The 23,958-nt window shown below is 40.1% G+C and overlaps 4 protein-coding genes and 1 pseudogene across 4 annotated transcripts; all 5 read right to left on the bottom strand.

The window, feature by feature from the left end:
• Positions 1-964: 964 nt before the first annotated feature.
• Positions 965-3,092, bottom strand: LOC126783041 (ABC transporter F family member 4-like; annotated as a pseudogene).
• A 951-nt stretch (positions 3,093-4,043) lies between these two features.
• On the bottom strand, positions 4,044-5,909 carry LOC126783798 (F-box protein At3g58530-like). The gene is made up of 2 exons (XM_050509333.1): positions 5,605-5,909; positions 4,044-5,530 (listed from the first exon to the last, which is right to left on the bottom strand). The coding sequence occupies exon 2, from the start codon at positions 5,424-5,426 to the stop codon at positions 4,254-4,256; it is 1,173 nt and encodes a 390-aa protein (XP_050365290.1). The 5' UTR covers positions 5,427-5,530; positions 5,605-5,909; the 3' UTR covers positions 4,044-4,253.
• Positions 5,910-6,764: 855 nt separating this feature from the next.
• Positions 6,765-12,338, bottom strand: LOC126782488 (nuclear pore complex protein NUP85). The gene is made up of 18 exons (XM_050507746.1): positions 11,904-12,338; positions 11,704-11,806; positions 11,500-11,610; positions 11,301-11,384; positions 10,841-10,912; positions 10,677-10,733; positions 10,177-10,296; positions 9,887-10,087; positions 9,680-9,790; positions 9,556-9,593; positions 9,223-9,379; positions 8,715-8,816; positions 8,527-8,583; positions 7,929-8,075; positions 7,770-7,840; positions 7,601-7,688; positions 7,277-7,333; positions 6,765-7,155 (listed from the first exon to the last, which is right to left on the bottom strand). The coding sequence occupies exons 1-18, from the start codon at positions 12,278-12,280 to the stop codon at positions 6,961-6,963; spliced, it is 2,148 nt and encodes a 715-aa protein (XP_050363703.1). The 5' UTR covers positions 12,281-12,338; the 3' UTR covers positions 6,765-6,960.
• Positions 12,339-13,550: 1,212 nt separating this feature from the next.
• LOC126783264 (uncharacterized) lies at positions 13,551-16,462 on the bottom strand. Its single transcript, XM_050508706.1, is given in 5 exon segments — positions 13,551-15,049; positions 15,143-15,243; positions 15,346-15,381; positions 16,052-16,213; positions 16,279-16,462. Coding segments are annotated over 5 exon segments (1,701 nt in total). The 5' UTR covers positions 16,385-16,462; the 3' UTR covers positions 13,551-13,753.
• A 6,289-nt stretch (positions 16,463-22,751) lies between these two features.
• On the bottom strand, positions 22,752-23,620 carry LOC126784307 (uncharacterized). Its single transcript, XM_050509778.1, has one exon. It carries the CDS (start codon positions 23,430-23,432, stop codon positions 22,752-22,754), a length of 681 nt encoding a protein of 226 aa, XP_050365735.1. The 5' UTR covers positions 23,433-23,620.
• Between the last annotated feature and the right edge of the window lie 338 nt (positions 23,621-23,958).

The following is a 23,958-nucleotide window of genomic DNA, read 5'->3' as shown; positions in this document are numbered from 1 at the left end:
TTGAACTAAGAAGAGCAGAGCCTGAAAATTATTATCTTGTTCACTAGAAGGAATACAGATGGAATGCTAAAACACCTTCGGAAGAGAAGAAGGGAAATCCAACTCTAAATTTTTACCACACGTAATTGCATGAAGCACATTGTCACAAACCTTGGTGCAATATGCCAAACTCAGATTACTTGCTGCTGAAGTTATGATCGAGTTTAGTCCCATCAAACCAACATTATGGCCTCTTGCAAAATAAGTTCGGCTAGTTTGGGACAGTGGGTTGCCAACGCACACAGACCTTCGTCGCCAACTCGTCTTCGTATCGACAGCGTGCTAAGATTGAGCAACTCCAATTTGGGACATGTTTTTGCCATCAATATTAGGTTGGCGTCGCTCAAACACTTTGATGTTTCGAATTCTACCAAGTTGGGCAATCTAGAGAGAAATCGAGGGAGGAGTTTTGGTTTGGTGACACGAATAGATAATCGAGTCAGACCCTCCACATGAAACTATCGCTTGCAAACTAGAGAAATGGATTTTCTATCATCCGGGTCGGTAATCAGCTTTAAGATTAGACCCAACTCGTCATCACTTGGCACATCCATAGTCTTCTTTCCTTTTCTTCTCGAAGACATCGCAAAATTGAAAACACAGATGGGAATGAAAGAGAAACTCGAACTACGTAATAAGCTTCTGAAGAGCTGGCTCAAGAGCCCTACATGAGATAGAAGTCTGGAACAAATAGAAACAATGAAGCGTTAGGCCACTACGAAGTTATCTGGTTATTATCTTTTTACTTTGGACAATCCGGCCCAAAAACAGCAACCCGATGGCACCAGGTGACCAGCTCAGTGTAAGCATGGATTGCTGGGCAGCATTGATAGGTTCACACATTTTAACAAGCTTAATCACATCGTTAGTACAACTCTGAAAGTCTGGATTAGTAGCAATGCTGATCCGTCAAACGGTGATCAAACTGCGTGTAGCGACTTGCTATGAGCATGACATGAGAAACTATTTTACATTGTCATGAAAATAATGGAAACCTTACTGCTCATCACTTTCAGCTCTAATTTCATTTAGTAGCTCGTCCTTATACTCATGAAAACTGCCATCAAATTTCTCCACAGTACCATCTTCAACAATCCAAATTTGACTCTTTTCTTCATCCTTGCACACACTTGATATTAGTCTGGAGTCATGACTGACCAGTACAACCCCGCCGGTGAATTCATCAAGTGCATTAGCCAGTGCATCAATGCTTTGCATATCTAAATGGTTCGTCGGTTCATCCAAAAGCAGAAGGTGGGGGTTTGACATGGATATTGATGTGAAGACAACTCGAGCTTTCTGTCCTCCAGATAATGTTGCAATAGGTTTCAGATGGTTGTGGCCAGGGAGTCCATACTTTCCAAGCTTTGCACGAACAGCCTCCTGCTTGCTACATCCCTTTTGGTTAGGATGAAGACGAAGAAGGTATGAAACTGGGGTTTCTTCCATTGTCAGAAGGTCCACAAAATGCTGAGAGTACCTACCTATCTTTAACTTCTGACTCCTCCTTACTTCACCCTCACTAGGAACCAAATCACCAGCAAGAAGGTTGAGCAGAGTAGACTTTCCGGCTCCATTAGGTCCAACAATGGCAACACGAGTACCCATATCAATACCAACATCAACATCAGACAGCCTAAAATCTTCCCGGTTTGGATAACTGAAGCTGACATTGATAAGTTGCAAGAGTGGAGGTGTAAGCTCAGTTGGTTCAGGAAGGTGAAACTCCACACTATAATCCCTCCACTTCTTAGGAGCCTCATCAACTTGGTTGTCGTCCTCCTCGTCGGCCTTTTTCTTGCCCTTGCCCTTGCTTATTGATTTTTCTTTAGTAACTAAGAACTTTGCTTTGTCCTTCTCCTTCTCGTAAGTTTCATATTTCTTGTTTACTTCTTTGCGGCGTTTGTCATATCCACTTTCAAAATCATCAAAGTTCCCACTGTTCTGGTGGAGCTTCAGATCATACAGAAGAATAATATCTGTGCACACTGAGTTGAGGAAACCACGATCATGTGAGACAACCACCAAAGTCTTTTTCCAGCGGCACAAGTAGTCCTCCAACCAAAGAACAGCCCGCAAGTCAAGATGGTTTGTTGGGTCATCAAGCAACAACAGAGTTGGTTGCACAAACAGTGCCCTAGCTAATGAGATTCTCATTCTCCAACCACCACTGAATGACTTAGTAGGACGACCTTGCATATCCTTTGTAAACCCCAAACCAGCAAGAACTTTGAAGCCTTGGCTTCAGCAGCATCCGATCCCATCTGCTGCAATTGATCGTACAATTCAACAAGCTTCTCTCCCACATCATCATCATGACTGTTCTCTTCCTCTGAATTATGCAATGCTGCAACCTTCACTGAGCTTAATGAGTTCTTCATTAGCCGAAACAACTGCTTCAAGAGCACTTCTATTATCACCAACTACCTCTTGTTCAACTAAAAGCACATCAATATTTTTTGGAACTGGAATCTTCTTCAAAGCAAGATGCTTCAAGAGGGTAGACTTCCCGGTCTCATTCGGACCAACCAGTCCTTATCTTTTCCCATAGGATATCTTCACTGATGCATTCTTTAGTAGTTCCTTTCCAGTAACCGCCACAGAAAACCCATCTATTGATATATCCTTGACATTAGCATCTGCATTGTCACCTATCCTGCCTCCAATAACAACAGTAAAAGCATCAGGATCATCTCTTAAGGCCTCCTTCTTTGAGTGCTCAGCAGCATGGGCAGCAAGAAAGTCCTTCCTTTCGGGCTTTTTAAACTGTTTCTCTGTCATGGATATATCAAGCATGTTAGCCTCTCCCTTTGCTGATTAGGTTGTTCTTCCTCTTCCACCTCATCATCATCAGAGGGAGGGAGATCAATATCATCAATGTATGAAGAAACTTTCGCCTTTGCACTGGAGGAACTGGAGGAAGATGCCTCCATGTCGAACAATCTGGAGGAGACATTAGGTGCCTTCACTTTCTTCCAATCTTTAGAAGCATCTTTCTCAGCTGATTTACCCTTCTTGGATGCACCATCTTCATCTGTCTTCTTTTTTCCCATTGCAGAAGTATCTAATAACAAACAACAGTAATGAATTACTTTAACTAAGGGCCAATTTTTATCCAAGACTATGGACAGTATACAGAAAAAGAAAATCTTATGATAAAGCTCAATGATTTTCACTTTTCAGCAGAACAAGCCCTTGAATATAACGCAGTGAAAGGTATGAGAATGATTCTGAATTCTGATGATAGGTGATGTTGTTTTCACCTAGAACCAAATAACATGGACAATAAGTTTTCTGAATTGTAATTCAATAACAGAATTCTAATACTATCTAGTCCCGAACTAAAATAACAATAAACCAATACGAATTAGGATTCCTTATTGATGTTTGAAACTGTTTTTCTTTTAATAGGTCATTGCAAGTAATATATCATCGAAAGCCTCAATAGCTACTACATATTCTAAGATTACGATGACTATGTATAAGACTAAATCCAAAACGATGTAACACTATCATATCCATATTCATGTTTTAAATTCTGTTTCAGTGAACTATTGAACAGCAATCACACTTAGACAAGTAACAATTCTGTGAAATCAATTCGACACAAATTGTGATATAAAAGTGGTGGTACCAGTGTTGAAGGAGGTCGAAGGTCGGCAGAGCAGGTTTCCCTGAATCAAGTCTTAAACCACTCTGCTTGCTCGGTTTTAATTAAAGTCCAATCACTAGCTTAAATTAGAGATGTTACATAATTCTCAGATTAAAGTTAAGTTTGGACTGGTAATGTAACGATGGTAATTACCAGTCTAAACCCTGCAAACAAGAATTCTCTCCAGACTTTTCATGTACCAACAATAATGAATTTTAATGAAGTACCAAGAACTTTAAGTAGACTTTGCCTGTTTTCAAGAACGCGTTTGTTGACTTTATTCACACGATTCATGAACAGGCAACAGCCAGAAGAGCCAAGGTGTTGAAGTGTTTCATAAGCAGGGACAAGCCACACCCAACAATCTCATTGTATTTTTCAGATTATCAATGTACAAACAACTAGATGAGAAGAGCTGGCAAAAGCACCAGAAAAACTTATTCAGGTCAAACAAACAATTTTTAGCATTCCCAGCAAACTACATTGCTCCAACACTAAACTATGCAAGTTATAAATACTCCCCCGTATGAAACTGAAGAGCGCAAACCCAAACTATCAACAATCAAAGAAACTTCAGGAATCTGCTAACAATGTCCTCTTGCATTTCCTGCAACAGCCTTTCTCTAAAATTTCTGAACACCACAATTGACTCCAATGAAGGGCATCCAAGCGCTAGACTTTCTAAAGCATATCCTTTAATATCATCAGAAAAACAACCAGCTAGATTAAGGGATCGCAAGCACTTGTGGCCCAAAAAAGCATCAATACTGGCTGTAGCGGTCCCTCTACCATTAGATACACGCAACTCCTCCAAGTTAATGCAATTCTTAGCAAGAGCTACAAAGGTTTTTTCCGTCAGCAAATGTAGACCGGCCAGGTTCAAATTTTTGAGGTTTTGAATCGAGGAAATTGCCACTCCTCCAACATCAGTTACCTTGATACACATCGCCAAATCCAGCTCCTCCAGGACATGCATCTTGGACAAATGCCAGACCCCGGCACCAGTGATTTTAGTACAGCCGAGGAGTTTCAACTGCTGTATGGTTTTTGAGCAAGGCCCATCTGCCAAAAACTTCAATCCGGCATCTGTAATTTTGGAGCAGAGTCTTAGACTCAAAACGCGAATGGGACAACTAGAGTACCCAATTGCTTCAAGGGCTTTGTCCGAAACCAAAGAGCACTCTCCCAAATCCAAATGAGTCAAGTTATGTGCTGAAGAAGTAATCATGGCAATAATTCCAAGCAGTCCAGCCCCACTCCTGTTGATCACAATCTTGGACAACTTGGGACACCCATTTGCCAGAGCGCACAAACCTTCGTCCCCAACTTGTTTAACCACCCGCAATTTCTCCCATAATTCATCAACAGAGATCCCTGAATCCTCAGCTGCAGCTCCACCTGTGCCTCCCAGTAGGTGAATGCCTCGCACCCCAATTTCCTCAATATCTGATATCGCCTCGAGTTTGATGGCCTCCAATTTGGGGCATGATTGAGCCACCAAAGCGAGGTCGGCGTTGCTCACTCCCTTGGGGGTTTGGAATGTGACTATGTTTGGGTACCTAGCAAGTAATCGAGGGAGATGCTCAAGGTTGAGAAGTCGGAGTGATGATCGGGTCAGAGACTCCATGAGCCACCACCCCTTGCACACCTGAGAGGCCGATTTTCTATCAGCTGGGTCGGTGACCCATCCCAGGATTTGGCATAGTTCATCATCTCCTATCTTATCCATGTTCATCTATTCTGTGTTTGCATAAGCTCAAATCAAAGTGTGAGCACGAATGGCTTGCAGAGGTACTCGAACACTACAACATGTCGACTTTGTACTAGTTACTGAACTTACTGGAATGAAAATCACAAGAAACAGTCAGAAGAGGGTCTATTTGAAATCTAGAAGAGAAGAATTGCAAACGTACCGAGAAAATGATTGTAGTTAAGAGTTGGAGGTCATCACATGAATATGATTGCCGCGCGGCTAATGACAAGGAACAGAGAAGAGAAACTTATAAAGATAGCAAAACCAAGAAAAATGGACAAAAAGGCACAGCTAATTTGATTCGCAGCAGAGTCTACTCTTCCGGGTCCGCCGACGGCGGAGGAGCAAACAGTGTAGTTGGGTGGAGAAAGTCTACGTTTTCATTTTCTTCAATTTCTTGTAGACTTGCACCAGTATGGGCATTGGGTTCCAGCTTTTGCTGGGCTACTTGATGAATCTTTTTCATTAGAGATGTTTGGACTCAACACAAGCTCTATGTCTTGTAAACTTCAACACTAATAAAATACTGATGGTTCCCACCACAAGTTGTTCATAAATCATAAGCCCTATGATCCTTAATTTTCAATGGTTAACGAGCTGTAGGAATTTGATAAGAGTTTTATCTTACATTTCTTGAAACAACCTATCTCTCTAACTTTCTTAAACTACAATCACCTCCAATGAAGGTCATCGAAGAGCTGGGTTTTCTTGAGCATATATATTCGGATAAACAACCAAATAGATTAAGAAATTGTAAGCACTTGTGATTTGAAAATGCATCAATACAGGAGGTGATGATCTGTTTACCGCCATGTAGATTAAGCTCCTCCAAGTTTATGCAATTCTTCTTAAGAGTTGCAATAGTTTTTTGTTGTTGGTAAGCATACATCGATCGGCCAAGTTTATGCAATTCTTAAGGGGGTTGATTAAGACTTATAGACATATCAAACCATTGCAGGAACCCGCAATCAAGTCGTCATTGCCAACACACTAAGAAAATAGGACACTGTCAACTCAAGATTGCCAACACTAAGAAAATAGAACACTGTCAACTCAAGATTGCCAGAGATGTTCAATGTTGCAGCCTAAATTAGGCAGCGACTTTCTTGTCCCGTGCATGGACCTGAGCTCCTATTCTAACGGATATCTGATTCCAGAACTAGATGCAAGGATTCTGGGAGTTTAACTATTTCTTGTGTCAATAGAGACCATTAATTCGAGATGGCATTACACGATGTTAAAACTATCATACAATTCACGATTTGAAGCCATATTCTGTTGACGTAAAACACATCTCAAAAACTGAGAACGAGATGACGATGATGAGTGCGAGGACTAGTATGAATGAGGATCTCTATAGTGATAGCTATAAATGGGGTGATTGTAAGTAGATTTGTTGCTAGCAAGAATCATAAGAACATACAAACACCACTTTTCTCCAAAATTAAGCGAAGGCCAAACTAGCTAAGACATTCGAGACGATTTACCAAACAAGTGCCTAATAGACTGTCAACTATTACTCCTCCAAGATGGCACGTCCAAGATTTGAAGCAAGAGCCAACCGCACACAACGCAGGGCCTCTGGTGGCAAGTCTGTTTCAATAAAGTCTGGACGGAGCTTAGCCATGGACAACTCTTGTAGTTTATTGAGCACGAGATCTGTCTGAGAGACATTAAGCAGAGGACGCTCCTGCCAGTTTAGCAGCTTCAACTGCACAAAGATAGGCAGAATAGAATGATGCATGTAGGTTCACAAATCCAAGCCTATATATGGCAAGAGTCTTATTTGATTCTTCTATCAGAATTTAATAAAAACCTTTTAGTGAGCTTACCGAATCATGAAGTAGAGGCAGCCAGAAGCGCTGAGGTGTAGAAGGGTTTTTCATAAGCTGCAGAATCATATTGAATAATGTCACTTTACAAAGTGGCAGACAGAGAGCAACAACTTTTCCATTACGGGTAGTAGTAAACTATCCAATTAGAATCCGTTCTCTCTAATACATTGGATCACTCATAAGCAATGAGTCTTGACGGTGCAGAGTTCAAATATACGATGTGGCAAAGCAGTATAAGCACGCAGTTTAGATCTTAGTGTTAAGCAACTGTAAACTATGAGGATGGTAGATACAACAATTACATGTAAGTTATACACTGACCAAGATCAGAGATTCTACAGCTTGATGAGCTGCATCTGTAGTTTTTCCATCACGAACCTGCTTGAGGGACTTCTTGAAATCCCTATACCTAGAACACATAAGAACTTTAAGTCAGGAAACTGATGGAGATAATGACTGCTCATGGAAATGCAAGGTAACATTTTCATACCTGTGCAGGAAGTCTAGACCCCCAGTAGCTTTGGATTCAGACCCCAACAATTCAATCAAGCCTTCCCATTGCTGTGTATAAAAAGTAGAGAGTTGTTTCACAAATGAAATATTCTTCTAATACCATGGCTTCGAATTTCTGGAGGCAAATAGCATTTACCTTGAAGCTCTCATCGGAGATCGACTTTCCAACAGAATCAAACAAATGCTGAGCAATCCTAGTAAGACGAACTTCATCTCGGGCTTGCTGAAGCCAGAATACTCCACAACCTTTCCTACCATGCTTCCAATGGTACACCCCGGCAATCTAAAAACTGAAAAACTTTTAACAGGTGTTTTGGAAATTCAACTTTTGCAAGAACAGGAGATATAACAAGTTTGACCAGATATTCCATGAGTCACCCAAAAAGAAAAGAAAAAAAGAAGTCAATAAGCTCTAGGCTCTAGGCGTGCGAAACTTGTGAGATTGAAAAACAATGACAACGTAAGTTGAAGAATGCCTACTGCCTAGAGGTTAACAATGTCTGGCAGTTCTTAGCACAAGTGGATACTTAAGTTCCAGGACATGTGTATTCTTTATATTCAGGATAAACTATCCTTTATCCTAAACTTAATGTCTTCCATTTCCCAAGAACCTTAATTTCGACTTTCGACAGGATTCGTGATCAAACATGCAATTGTTAAGTTTCACAATTGGAAAGTCCAAAAGTGCATACAGAATTTGCATAAACAGAAAACATATGGAAATGTGCACATACCTTCATAATATTTTCACCAACAGTATCAAGTTCGTAAAGACGACAAATCTCTATATTCTGCATGAAAAGTGCCAACAGTTAATATCTTTTATATCAGTAAAATAATACATAGTAGATTCCAGTATAAATTTCCAGGATGACTAATGGTAAGTAACAAAAATTTGGCATTATTATCAGCAATTCATTACCTTAAGAAGTGTTTCATTATGTTCAGTAGGCAACTTAGACAATAAAATCTCTAACAAACCCATTCCTTGCTTCATGCACGACGACAAATATATTGGAGCAATCTGGAAACATGAATAAGTCAATATTTCAACATATTTAGCCTGTGCACTAAGATTTATACTACTAACCAAAAAAGAAATAGGCCAGGATCAAAAGAGACATAGCACTTATAAGAAAATACTAGTGGTAATTTGTATTAATAGCAACCACAAAGTTTTATATGCTACAAATCGTGAAGACTGAAGACTAAAGGACCTTAGTTGAGTGAAACTGGTTGACCTAATGGCATCACTAAAACCAATGGTGGCTGACCAAGGATTCTCTGGTCAGTTCCGACAAAGTGATCAACACCATCAGTTCAGTTGCCTTCATCGCAACCGTAGTCCACGTATATTTAGCATACGATCACAAACCAATTACTATAGTACCCGAAACAAAACAATCTACCACTAGCTCATTTAGAATTACCTGCCAAGTCAATGCATGTGATGATAAAACTTGAGCATAGACAAGCCGATGTAGTTCTGCTATACTAATTCCCCCCAAATTATCACGTTCTTCATGTAGAAGACTTTCTGCATGATCACTCCCAGTAGTCAATAATTCAATGGCATGGGCAACCATCCTGTTGCAAACAAAGAACAAAATTACATAACTATGAATTCCAGCAACAAAACAGCAGCAGCATAATCAATATGTTTTGCTTCAAACTGACAAGCAAATTAGATCCTGCCATACTAGGTGGGATAGGGGATGTTTTGGGAGGGTATGTGCAGTGAGAAAGAGAATTTAGTAGCTTACCAAGGCCCAAATGCTCGAGAGCATTCCGCCAAGACAACCTGTACAATTTCCAAAAGACTGAAGGAGTTAAATAGAAGAAAAAGATGGAAACTATATCTGTGTGCCATTCGTGTCTGATCTTTACCTCAGTATTTTCCCCAAGAATTCCAAGAATAATATCTATCAACCTATGAGGTCCCGACATTGGTTTAAGTTGTAAGCACTTCTGGGCTAGGCTATACATGCTTTCAAGACCCTGATTTCAACAGAAGACATTAGTTGTCTGCTTTCAGCATCCAGTTATATAAAGACATTAGAAAAACCATATTATGGTATAAGAATTAGGCATTACCACTGTTAATGGCCTGACATATAGAAAGTGCGAAACAAACAGCTCTATCCAATGGCAGGTTCCATTGCAGAGATTGTCAATATTTCCAAGCATAACCTGTATCATATTCTTCAATCCCTCCCGGGTTTGATGGTGACCACACTGAAGCCAGAAGCCACTGCAGTCTAGCTTCGTAATTTGTGCTCTCCACTTCTCCCATGCCTAGCCATACAATCCTTTACATTTCAAATTAAAGAAGACAAAACCCGGAGCATAAAAGAAGAACTGAAGTTTTAACAGACTATATATACCCTGATAAAATCAGGCTTCGCTTTAAAGCATTCACCCAACTTTCCATCTTCTACTCCTGGACGCATACGTGGCTTATTTGAGATAAGAACAGCAACTGCCTCTACAAGTCCATTCTCTGTCTATTCAGTTACATACAGGACATACATTAGATAAGGTACTGTTGATATTGCTACATGGACATCAGAACACCAATGTGGCAATAGTTTTTATTGTTGTAGCAGAGAAAACGATATTATGTTTTATTTTGGAAAACAAAAAACCTGAAATATCAAAGTAAAAAGGAGCATGGAATGAAGAAACATGAAGAGTAAATTAGATGACTGTCAAATAAAAAGACTTATGCAGTACAGAGAAATGGATTAGAATCCAGCATTATCATAAAAAAGGTTAAAGACTACAAATTATTATTACATGCCATGATCATATAAATATATAATATACACGCAAGTAAGTAGGAAGCAAATGTAATATGTCCTAAATTAGCTATTTTCCCACCAACCTCACGGTTTCCAAGCTGATCAAGTTGATAAGATCCATGCGAGCGTAACATTTTCACCTGCAATTGAAATAAACCGCATATAACAACTTAAATGATCAATAAACATAAAAAAAAAGAGAGGTTAAAATAGAATATAGTTTAGCGCTTAAAAAAGAACTGCATACCACAATATCAATCCAGCCAACAGCAAGTGCTGATGATAACATATCCCAATATTTAGGATCGTCCTCAATAATCTGTAAATGGAAAAGGTGCATGATAAAATTCTCCACCATCTTGAAGAACCAAAAAAAAATGAAGCTACTAATCTTAAAGACATAGTCCACAGAGTGTGACTTTTGGAATAAGACCATATAGGCACAATGAATGTTGCCTTCAATAAAGTCAAACAAAAACTACTCAAAGGATTTGCTAAATAAAGCAGAAATATCATTAGATTAGGCAGAAGACATGAACTAACGAATGAGGCAGTGACTTATGGCATGATAAGAACAGGCAAGGTAACAAAACAGTTTTACTCAAAACAAATTGGAAATATAATATGTATTACTTAACAAGTACATTATGACCAGCTCTCCATAGAAAACACGATGGAAATGGATATAAGAACAGGACATGCCAAACCTGTAAGCCGGAAAGTTCATTTTGGAAATCGACAAGTTTTGCATAAACTGTTGGGTGAGTACTCGAGAGCAAACAATCATAATCCTGCCACAAAACAAGGCAATCATCAGTCCTGTAAACCGACCATAACAAAAGCAACAATCAAAATGCCGGATAAAATATCAACAAACAAGCAGAAGAAATACGAAACGATCATTACAGCCAACCAATCAACAAGCCGTTCCAATTGCCATGGCTGTGACTGCTTGTCGGCATAAAATATCTCCATCAACTCCCAAGCTGCTTTTATCGAGGTAGGCTCCTCAGCTCTCTAAAAATTAATTTCACCAACTAAATTCAGTTAGAAAAACAGTAAATGTAATCTGGAAAGCCACACAGCATGATCAAAACCCAAACATTTCACCTTTAAAACCCTCTTCCGGTCGTCAATCACCGGTTCAGGACCTGAATCGAGGCTACCAAGGAGTGCATTTATGTCCTTACTGTATTCCATCACATACTCCCACCTAAAATTTTCTAAGCAGTCACATTTTCATAGCTAAAATTCACACAAGAAAATAAAAATCGAAAACGACTAAATTGAGCTCGAGAAAATTGAACTACCAATCGATGCTGTACGGCGACGGACTGAGAGACATGTTCGACAAGTTGGAGATGGTGCTCCGGCGGCTCTGGAGGTGAGCGAACGGCGTAACGGAGCCGTAGGCGATCCTCCGCCACGTGGTGTCGCTATTCTCACCGTCTCCATTGCTGAGCTTCACCTCCACTACTCTCCCGCCGGCCTCGCCTTCTTCGGAGTCCTCATTGGACGGCGGACGGAGAACCGACACGCGCAGGGTGTTGCCGCGGGACCAGGAGATGGAGAGGCGAGCGATCGGAGGATTGAGGCCGTGGTGGATGGAGTGTGCGACGGGCTGCGGGAGCTCCGGCGAGTGGGGGACCAGAGAACCGTCGCCGGAATCTGATGCGACGCCGGGCATTTGAGGAAGTGAGTGAGAGAGGTTTTGGGAGGTTAGTCTTCTGTTAATTTGGGATTTTTGAGATTTTAGGGGTTCAGGACGGAAGAGAGGGAAAGTGCAAGTAGAAGGTAGGATATTTATGTAATTTCACACATAACCCATAACCCCCCCCCCCCCCCCCCTACTATCCATCATAATTTAGAAGAGAGTCAGTCACACACAGTATATTTTTGGCAAAAGTGTCAATTTGTATTTTAAATTTAATAATAATTATCAGTTTTCACTCCGAATTTGTATTTGAGTCAATTTACCTCCTAAATTTGGTAAAAATTGCCGATTTGCACCTCATCCGTTAAATTTAATGTTTTCCATCCAATTTTAATCACATATCATGCATTTGAGGGACAATATTGTCATTATATATTTATTCATATTTAATAATGAAATAAATTAATAAAATTATTTAAGAAGAATATTTGCTACTATGTTTTTTTATTTTTTTCGAAACATGTTACTGATTTATATATTTATTATTTTACGTAATATGGTACGTTAAAAGATATTAAAAATATATAAATAAATACACAAAAAATCAAAAATAAAGGTGTACATATAAAAATATATATACACAACACATTATATTTGAATGAGTGTGTATGTTGAATATATAATTCGAAGTATGATTAAGTATGTAGAAAAAATATGTAAATAAATAATTTGATTAAAAAAATAATTCTCTTTTTAAAGAATATTTTTATTTGTTTTTAAGAAAAATAAAAATAAAAAATGACAAAATTATCCCTCATGTATATGACATGTGACACAAAATTAGATAAAAACAGTTAAATTTAACGGATGAGTTGCAAATCGAAATTTTTTACCAAGTTTAGAAAATAAATTGACTGAAATGCAAATTCGAGGTGCAAATTGACAATTTCAGCCAAATTTAGGATGTATTTTGGTAATTTTGCCTATGTTTTTTGCTTCTACAAGAATTAAGAATCACATTGTGGATTGAGAATACAACCATGTAATTGACAGAATTTTCAATTGAATTGTTGTATAAGCCTAACTAGAGTTGCATCCGATTTAGATTGGTGTCCGGCAAGCACTTGAATTCTGGCTAATTGACTAAACGTGGAAATGGAAGCATTCGTGCTCGTTCATTCCACATGAAGTTGAGACAAAATTCCCATACTACTACCAGTGTACATCAATCATAGCAAATTTACATCATCTATTACATATGTATTACAATCACCCTGCACTTTCAACTATCACTGTAGAGGCCCTCATGACTCGTCTTCATCCGCACATCATCCTCCTTCTCGCTAGTACTAGTGTAAGTTCAAGCACTTCTCCTGCTCCATTCCAGTTCAATCGAACCCCATCTATCCCAAAACAGAATTGTGTTTCCGTTAGTAACATCTCTATGATCGTTTTCCTTACTCGAATTGTGTATATGTATAATATCATTGTTTCGATATGCATTACCTATACTTTGTTTATAGTAGAAGAACTGAGACATTCTTTTACTATCTCCTGAATCCTTCTCTTCATCAGCTTATCTTTAACACCTTCAAGCATATTCTGATAGAAGCTTTCCAGCCTTAAGAGTTTCAAGCGATCTGCTGACTCTAACATTCTGTCCCATTCCTTTCCGATCTCATAAGTACCCGGGTTCTGCAAGGAGATCGGAATATCCTGCTCTTCCAAGGGTTTTCCAAATACTGAACAATGAAGTATGCCGGCATATCGTTCCATCACTGAGAGTTTTGACTGAAGAGGCTTCATTTCTTCTGTTGATGAAGACGAGCATTTTCCTGTTTCAGTGACTCTTTCAGAATTATCTTCTGCAGATCTGTGTCCCTCCCCAACAGTATTCAGTTCTTCTTGCTTGAAATCCTCTGTAAGTGGAGGCCACAACACAATAGTGGGGGAAAAACAGTCGATTGTCTTCCCGTTTCCAAGAACCCCACTCCTTCCTCTCCCCCAAGACCAAAGCTTGTATCCATCATTTGCGACAAGAACAGTATGGGCAGCACCACATACAACTTGGACAGGCTCCTGAAATTTAGACTCACTTGATCCATTACACAGAATCTGTAAGGGAGAAAGGGCATCTCCTGCATCTGTCCCAGTAAAACTAGCATCTGGGCAAAGACCAAGACCCTTCTCCATCCCCCATGACCACACATCTCCGGCAGATGAAACAACACTGGTGTGGAATAAGCCACAGTCAACAGAGACTAGATACACATATTGTGGCAATTCCTTTACAATTTCAGGAGACGATTCACTTTGGATGGTTCCATGCCCAAGTTGCCCATTTTCGCCAAGGCCAAACGTCCAGCACATGCTTTCTAATGTCTCACTTGGTCTTTTTTTGTGGGTAAGCAAAGCCGTGTGAAAAGCCCCACATGCCACATCATAAATAGCAAAAATGGAGTCCTTGTTAAAATCTTGTACAATTTCAGGACGTTTCCGGTTCTCTCTATCCCCAAGGCCTAACTGACCATGATTGTTACTACCCCAAGAGAAGCATACAAGATCTTCACCTTTATATGTTTCTCCAGCAGTGACTAGGGCTACTACATGCTCATTTCCGCATGCTACCTTCACAGCCATGTGGCCATGGAAATCCCACACCGGGGTGGGAGTGAAACTGCTCACGAGCGAGAACCCAGCTTCACTGCTGCTGCTTTCTAGTGGACAATTGCCCCACATCCAAAGGCCACCGAGATTATCTATTGCTAGTGACATCATTCCTCCAGCCTTAACAGAACAAACCTGATGTAGACATAGATGGCAACCAAATTATAGCATATATCAGGCTCTTATCTTATCTAATTCAAGTCGGTGACAATACCAATTATTTCATACCTGTAGTGGCACTTAACTCCTCGTTCCAGATCCCAACTCAAGGAATCGCTCTAGCAAGCAGGGTACTAAAGAACTTTCTCCATTTACACCAAGTTGACCATCCATTTAACAGTTGAGGAATTAAACAGTGTAAATAGGCAAGGAAAAAAAATTGAAAATTTTATGATGCAACTTTCATAGCTAAATCATGTTAAGAAGGATACAGATGTTGTAGCCCCAACACCAAACAGACCCATCATCTGCAACAATGGACGGAAAGTTGAAACATACGAGATCATGCACATCATGTAATTATATTAGTGTTCTGTCAATTCAAAAGTAGATAGAATAAAACTCTTCAGAGACATATACTGTTGTGTTCTGATATCTAAAGGTTAGTTAACCAGTGCTGAGTAAGCCAGTGATCACATTTTCAGTAAGCATAATGTACAAAGGCAAATCAGAACAGTAATAAGTAAAGAAGCAAATGATCTTTGTACACAGGTCATGCAATGAAATGTAGCAAGTTTGAACTTGATCATTCATATCTCTACTCCCAGGCTCTATAGTTGAATAACTTTTCATACCATTTAAGCTCAAGACACCCAAAAACAAACCTAATTCGAGGATATAACCAGGCAAAAGCCATAAAATTTAACAACAAGCAGCCTCTTTCAGTCTTTCTTGTTGTTTAAGGATGGTGATTAGAAGAATCACCTATAAAATAAGCCTAATCTTATGCAACACCAAGATATCATCATCTACTAATTAGACTAATTTCAATGTCTGCCCACAAATATCTGCTAACACTTAATAAACAGTGAAAAAAGATCATCTAAACAAGCATAAAAGCCTATTGCAGCAATTATCGTATGTATAGCTAAAAGATTGATATTTGTCAATACTAAAAGCTAACAATTCAAAACTGACCAGCAAGAGCAATACTGTGGTAAGCACCAGCAGCCACTCCCACAAACTTGAGACTCTTCTCCGGTTTCAACTTGACCCGAACCGGAAACAGCTCGTCGGACTCCGACCCCGTTCCTAGTCGCCCGAACATGCCTCTTCCCCATGTATACACATAACCATCACCTGAAAATCAACACCCACAATTACTCAAAAGCAAAGTTCATCAAATTCTACAATTACTCTCCTACCTGTGAGAGCTAGAGTGTGAGCTTCTCCGGCAGCCACCGCCACCACTTTACGGGCCAAGTTGCCGCCATCAGTGGGAGAAACACTGACATCATCGCTGTAATCCATTGAGGAAATGCGGAGCTCTCTGATACTGAAATTGTTTGTGTTCACCAAGTGTTTGATAAAATGCCAACGTGAGAGATGAAGAGGTCTGTGTAATGTGTGATAAGTTCCGGTATATAACTACTTGGGGCAGTTTGGATTTTTTAATATGAATTTAGGATATTTTGGCCAACCATGAGTTTGAATTAGATGATGACTAAATTATTGCATGGTTGTAGCTACGACTAATCCATTGCATGGTTGTAGCTAATTACGTGTTTAATTTGGTTGATTAAGGATGATAATGCTAAAGAATGTGTCATTGTGAGACACCAAACCTATGATTATGTGTTTACAAAGTCAATTACGTCTTTATATGTGATTGATTAAGGATATGTGTTTACTCGATGATGCTGAAGAATAAGAGTCATCTATGATTATGTGTTCCCTTGTTGTAAAGCCGTAATTGGCAGAAGTTAAGTTGGAATTTGTTGAACAAGAAGCAGCCTAAATAATAAGATGGCCATTGACCAACCATGTCATCGAGATGCTTATCTTATCAACTTGTGTTCTTCGTCAAATACGGATCAATTAATTCACATTGTGACTCAACCCCCACGTAGTTAATCTGCTCCTTATGTGATAAGAATTACGAAACGCACGCATTCATTTCATCGATAACTAAGTTGTAATTTACATCATTTACAGTTCACTATCATAAGCCTTCACGATTGATGTCATGTTGTACTAAACAGAGGGTTCTTCATATTAGTACACATCGTCCTATTATGCGCACTTCGATCACTTCATTACTGATATAGTTCTGGATGATCGTCCCAATATGCAATTATTCCCCAAATTTTGCTGCATTAGGGTTTGTTGCATACATTACTATATCTCCAAACCCAAGTAAGTTTTTTGAAATAGTCTCTATTCTGCCAGATGAAGTTCTAAAAGCTTTCAAACTAATGGTTTAAAAGATGTCGAATCGAAAAACTTTTCCTAATAGTAGTAGAGTATACATTTTGGTAACAGGTGGTTTCCCCATCTCCGGTGGATTTAGGGTTAAATAACCAGATTCCTATATATATAAGGAACTACCCGATCGCCGCCGCTGAGGAACAGAGTTGAAGCAACAGCATGAGCACCTTTTGTGTGAGATACACCTATATATCTCAAGTTCATCAAAACACCGAAAGCACCTACCGAAGCAGAGCCGGCGTGGATGTAATTCCGATCAGAGTCCAGCGGCACAAGGCGTCTTTTAAGTATAATTCAGAAAACAGTAATTACGATACTCAAGAAGCAATTGTGGTACGCCAGGGAACTCTGAAGTTGCGATTCTCGAGGGAGAGGGAAAGTGGAGATGCAAAGACGACGATGGAGAGATTTGCGAGGTATAAAAGGGTCATAGATCAGTCTCCCCCGGAAACCAACAAGTTAAGGGACAAATTGCGCAGGTACGTTTAAAACTATGTTCCGAAGATGAGCATCCCTGTATCGTTGAGCAGATATTGAGTTTTCTGCCGTGCCCGAATAAACTATCGAGGTTCAAACACTGAATTCAACAATTAGAGATCCGGTGGAACGACACTTGGCGCGGCAAGTGGAATCGTACTACAGGGCCAAGCTGATTCCGGCAACTGAGTCTTCACCCGGGCTTTGGAGGAGGCGAGTCCACCTGATGATGAATTCGACTGTGCGATTTGTATGGAAATGTTTGCACATACTCGCAGCATTACTAAATTGCCCTGCTCCCATTATTATCATCGAGATTGCATCGTCCGGTGGCTCCGGATCAATCGTGTCTGTCCTACTTGTCGACAACCTATTAATGCTCCATCTAGCTAGCTGCTGCAGTTTTGGGCATAACCAGCTGCATTGGTACTACCATGTTTTAATTTCCATGTTTTTGCTTCCTTGATCATCCATCTTTTGTATATCGAAGTATCGAGAAAAATGCACTATTATATCAAAACTTCAAACTATTGCTCTGTGTAACATTATATGTATGCTCTTGTTTCTTCCCATTACATGTATCTCTCCATGCAATTGCAAACAAGAACTTTAAAAATTGAAGCCCTCTCTACCTCAAAATGACAATTTTTAATCTAGACCAATGTGTTCTTATGTTACCTTAAGCCTACAGCACTCTGGACAGTCTGGACGGAGCTTCGCCATGGACAACTTCGCAGTTAATTTGAGCAAGAGGTCTGTCTGAGAGACATTTAGCAAAGTACACACCTGCCAGTTTAGCAGCTTCAGCTGCACAAAGGTAATCAATAATCAACATAGAATGATGCGAGTAGGTTCACATTTTTCACCAATAAAAAGCTTCAGAAACTTATTTAACAGAAGATGACGGAACGAAATCGTTTTCCTAGTACAAGTATACGTTTTGGTAATAGGTTTCCCTATCTGCGGTGGATTTAGGGTTAAAGTCCCAGATTCGTATATATGGAACTACCCCATCGCCGCCGCTGAGGAACAGAGTTGAAGCAACAGCTGGCATGAGCACCTTTCACACGAGATACAACTATACCTCTCAAGTTCATCAAAACACCGAAAGCACCTACCGAAGCAGAGCCGGCGTGGACGTAATTCCGATCAGAATCCGACTGTATAAGGCATGTTTTAAGTATAATGCAGAAACCGATGGTTATGATAGATATGAACTAGGTTTTGCTACGCAAGGGAACTCTCAAGTTGCGGTTCTCGAGGGAGAGGGAAAGTGGAAATGCAAGGACGACGATGGAGAGATTGGCGAGGTATAAAAGGGTCATAGATCGGTCTCCCCTGGAAGCCAACAAGTTACGGCACAAATTGCGCAGGTACGTTTACAATCATGCGGGTGTTTCCGAAGATGCGTATCCGTGTATTATTGAGCAAATATTGAGTTTTCTTCTAGCAGAAGCCGTCCCCGACAAAGTTATCGATGTTAAAACACTGAATTCAACAATTAGAGAACCGGTGGAACGTGTCTTGGAGTGGGAAGAGGAATCATACTACAGGGCCAAGCTGATTCCGGCAACTAAATCATTTATCTAGGCTTTGGAGGAGGCGAGTCCACCTGATGATGAATTAGACTGTGCGATTTGCATGGAAATGTTTGCACATACCCGAAGCATTACTAAGTTGCCCTGCCCCATTATTATCATCGAGATTGCATCGTCCTGTGGCTCCGGATCAATCATGTCTGACTGTTTGTCCTACTTGTCGACAACCTAATGCTCCATCTAGCTAGCTGACCAGCTGCATTGGTACTACCTTGTTTTGATTTCCATGTTTGTGCTCGTGAAGAACTTTGTGCCCTTGATAAGAGATGTATGCGTTCTGGCCATGAAAATAAAGGGAAGTGCAGATATTGCATAGCTTGATGGCGGTTTGGTAATGCTTACCATTGTTTGGTAAATAATTGTTGCGTGTATCTTGATAATAAACTGCATGAATCTGTATATAGCCTGGCATGTATGGTGTTTAATCTACTCTGCACTTTACTGTCAATCTAAATCTACATTACATGGATGGTGTTTAATCTTCTCATATACGTAAAACGGGTGATTTCCCACTGAGTAGGTGCAGGGCCAAAATAATCAGGATGTCAAGTGACGAGAAACCATGCCAATTTCCTTTTGTTTGATCACTGCCGAGGAAGTTCGGCCAATATTCGACTATATTTGTAACGTACAATATTCCCTTCTGGAATAGCCTCATATAGGCTGATTTTAGCGGATTGTCATTAAGTTGACTATATATGATCAAGTTCGCTACCATTTTGGCTAATTTGCATGAACTAGTCAAATTGAATGCAGGTGTGCCCCTGAGAGTTTCACAATAAGCAAACGGAGTTAGAGACCTCACGATTAAATCAAACAAATTTGTAGTGGTATGAATTGCAAGGGAGACCTCACGATGAAACCAAACAAATTTATAGTGCGCAGGATAAATATTTACAAGCAAGACATACTATAGAGCACATATTGGCATCACAAGAACCAAAGACAGGTCATAGTGTCATGGTTAGATCAAACAATGACAAAATAACCAAAATGTATGCACGAATTAGGGGTTTGATCCTTTGCTCCGGGTTCAATCCAGTGAAGGTAAACACCCAATTTTCTTGATGATCCAGTCACCATGAGTGCCTACACACTGAAGGGTGGATGTGTCAAGGCTTGGCACATTGGGGAAAACAAGAAGATATGGGTTCTGCCCTTCTCTGACTACTGAAAGCTTGTCAATACTTTTTCTGCTTTGGAAGAGGTATGCACGAACTTTAAACTTGTAGCTTGTTTAATCATTTCCTGCTCTAGATTGTCCTTGATGCGTTCCTCATGCGCTTTTTTTTTTATCATGCAGTCCGAGGTAGTGCAACGTACTTGAGAGAAAGTATGGCTTCAACCTGTTTTTCGGAAATGCTAGGGATAAAATACAGTTTATATGGCATGGTGCTATAGTTTTCTTTGCTAATTGGCTTCTGGTTACAGCTAGAAATTATTGTTTTGTGAGATGCACAGAAGGGGTTTTAGACAGTTGAATGAAAATTGCTGGATATATTTAGTTGGTTTGGTCAGGTGAATGAATGCGTGCCTGCTCTCTGGTTTGCAGTGGGTAGTAACCGTTCCCACCACCATATCACCAACTCCATTACTACAACAGCGCAGCATGTAGGAGCGACACAGTGGAGTAGTAGAGTGATGCACTTTTAGGCCTCTCTTTTTTTTAGCAACAATTATGAGACTACATTGTTTTTCTGTACCAGAAAGGCAAAATAGTCTTATAATTGTTGCTAAAGCAAAGATAGAAAAAGGTGTCGGACCACACCCTGTTAATTATCTTGATGAGACCTCAACCTGATTTTAAGGTTTCAACTTAGTTCAGTTATAATTGGGGTACTTCAATTATACACATGTATCTGCTTTTAAGATTGTTTTAGTTACCTTGTGTTGTTCTCTTCTATTGTTGTTGCATCATTACCAGCAAAAAATTATCTTGAATGAACTTCAGATTAGCATGTCATATCTGTAGAATTTGTATCACTCCAATGAGAATTGTGTTTTGAGCCCTGTAGAAGAAGAAAAAAAAACTGTTGGTATCGTTGTCTTAGTTCAAATTGAATGAATTGATGATGAGTGTTTTTGTGTGTTCGGTGATTGTTTTTGTGTTCTAATCTATAGTTCTGTCTCCCTTCTGATGGTATTTATGAGTCCCTGCATTTCTTCACAAACCACAAGACTGGAGTCCTTATTAAAATCTACCGCGGTTCACTTAATACCTGAAGCCTGACATGATTCTTACCACCTGAGAGGAGCATGCAAGGTCTTCACTTTTATGTTTTACTACCATGGTCGTTTTCGCATTCTAACTTTCACAACCGTGTAGTCATGGAAATTACACTGAGGTTGGAGTGAAGCTGCGCACAGGAGAGAAACCACCTTCACTGCTGCTATCTGGTGGACAATCACATCCAAAGGCCACCCAGATTAGCAGAGGCATCTCCAGCCTAAACAGTATAAACCTGATGTAGACATATGTGGCAAACATAATATAGCATGTATGAGATTTTTATCTCAGTTAGTTGAATTGGTTACAATAACACAACTCTCCCATGTGGCAATCTGAGCAGCGTGCTAATCAGCATACACATAACAAAGTAATTTGTAAGTGACTAATGTTAGATATGTAATAGTTATGCTAATATACTCTTTGGTCTTTACAAAGAAAAAATAAATCAAATCCTGTAATACAACATTAAGTTGCATTACTTGCGTGTTCCCTAGAGAGTTTTACTACCAGCCCCAACATTTGCCATCTGAGAATTAGCAGCCACCACACTTGCTTTGAAAGTAGGATCTCCGAGAGCCTTCCATAGTTCAAAGTTCAAACACTTGAAGAACAATGCATTCTCTCAATCTATATGCCCGGAAACTGTTGAGAATTATGGAATTAATGGCCGAAAAGTGTGATTTTCAGTTTACTAAACCTGACCAGAGTTGCTTCCACTGTGGATTACTGTCGGAAACAAGCATTTATCTTGTGAACTAAAAAAGAAAATGTCACAATACTCCAGTTTGGATAAAAAACAAAATGTCAATGTAAATTGATAATCCATTGATAGTAGCCTTATTAAGTTGATTGGTTTCATTTTATGTTGACTTGTTGTCTAATTCTGACCGGAGTTGCTTCTGATTTTGATTAGTACAAATTCACAAGTACTCATAACAATATGAAACCTGGAAATGGAAGCATTCGTTCATTCATTCCACATAAAATTCAGACAAAATTCCCACATAAAGACGCTGCTGCGCACTTCCATAATTCCATAACAAATTTACATCTGCTGCTACCGATCTACTTACAATCACCCGAGTCATAGAGATCCTCATTCATACTAGTCTTCGGAATCATCATCCTCCTCCTCCTCCTCCTCCAACTCCTCGCTAGTGCTAGCGTAAGCAGCCAAGTTCAAGCACTTCTCCTGCTCTTGCTCAATCGAACCCCACATCGCCCTGCACATCACACAATGCGCCGGCTTCTTCCTCGCGCTCCTCTTCCACTTCAAGAAGCATTCCTCATGAATCAGGTTTCTACACGTCCCACAAGCCACCACTTTGTCTTGCTTCCCCATTTCATCCAAACAAACAGGGCAGCAAGTACCCTCTTCAATCACCACCTTTGGCCTCGACGACGACGAAGAAGGCCCCTGCTGCCTCTGCTTGCCATACAGCTGACGAAACCATTTCCTTGCGCTCTCCCTCGCCAGCGACTCAGGCAGAGTGTCTTGCGCCAGCATGCTCTGCACCTCCCACTGCGAGAATGTGCCGTCCCTCAGAGACCTGTCATCCTCCGAATACCCCAACACTTGGAGATACACAAACAGCAAATGCTTGCAGGGTGTCACAAGGTCAGGGCAGCTGCATTTAGGGTGGGTGGATATGGTGGCAGTGTAGACATTTCCAGTGTCGCCCAAGATGAAGAAGGTGGCGCCGGAGCGGTGCAGGAGGCGAATGTGCTGGCTGAGAGCCCGCCTCACCCTGTCATTGAAGGGTTTGAAGCGGCTGGCCCGCGGCATTGTTGAATTGGGGCAATTAGGAAACTGTGATATATGATCGTTGGAACAAAACTAGGCCAAGTGTTTGCGATGTGGGATTTGTAGGTAGGGAAATGTGGGTGGATTCTTTATGTAAATTTGAGTAACACGTCAGGAATAGCGGGAGCGTATAGCAAATTGGTAAAGCTGGAGTGTTGTGCTTCCCAGAGGCAAACCAATGGAACAAGTTATGGGCATTGCTAAAAAGAAATGACAGATAAAATTTACCTGAAAGCACAAAGATAACAATTACACAGAGTAATGAATACTCAAACCCGCAATGAACTATGATTTTGTTTGGTGAGAGAAGTACAGTAAAAACCAGCATCAACAAATTGGAGCTCCAAACTTATGTAATATTATAATATAACACCCAAAATTCAAAAGAAAATGTAATAATATAGAAGTAAAAGTTAAAAGGAGAAAGTAGAAACCGAAGCTGATCCGCCATCTCAGTCTCTGCTCCGCCTCTTCTGGTTTTCGATGCGGTGGTTGTTTGTTAGGTTTT

Source organism: Argentina anserina, chromosome 2 (assembly GCF_933775445.1).
Source record: "Argentina anserina chromosome 2, drPotAnse1.1, whole genome shotgun sequence".
Taxonomy (NCBI): Eukaryota; Viridiplantae; Streptophyta; class Magnoliopsida; order Rosales; family Rosaceae; genus Argentina; species Argentina anserina.
The sequence above is the reverse complement of the archived record's forward strand: the minus strand, read 5'-3'. Positions and strand labels throughout refer to the sequence as shown.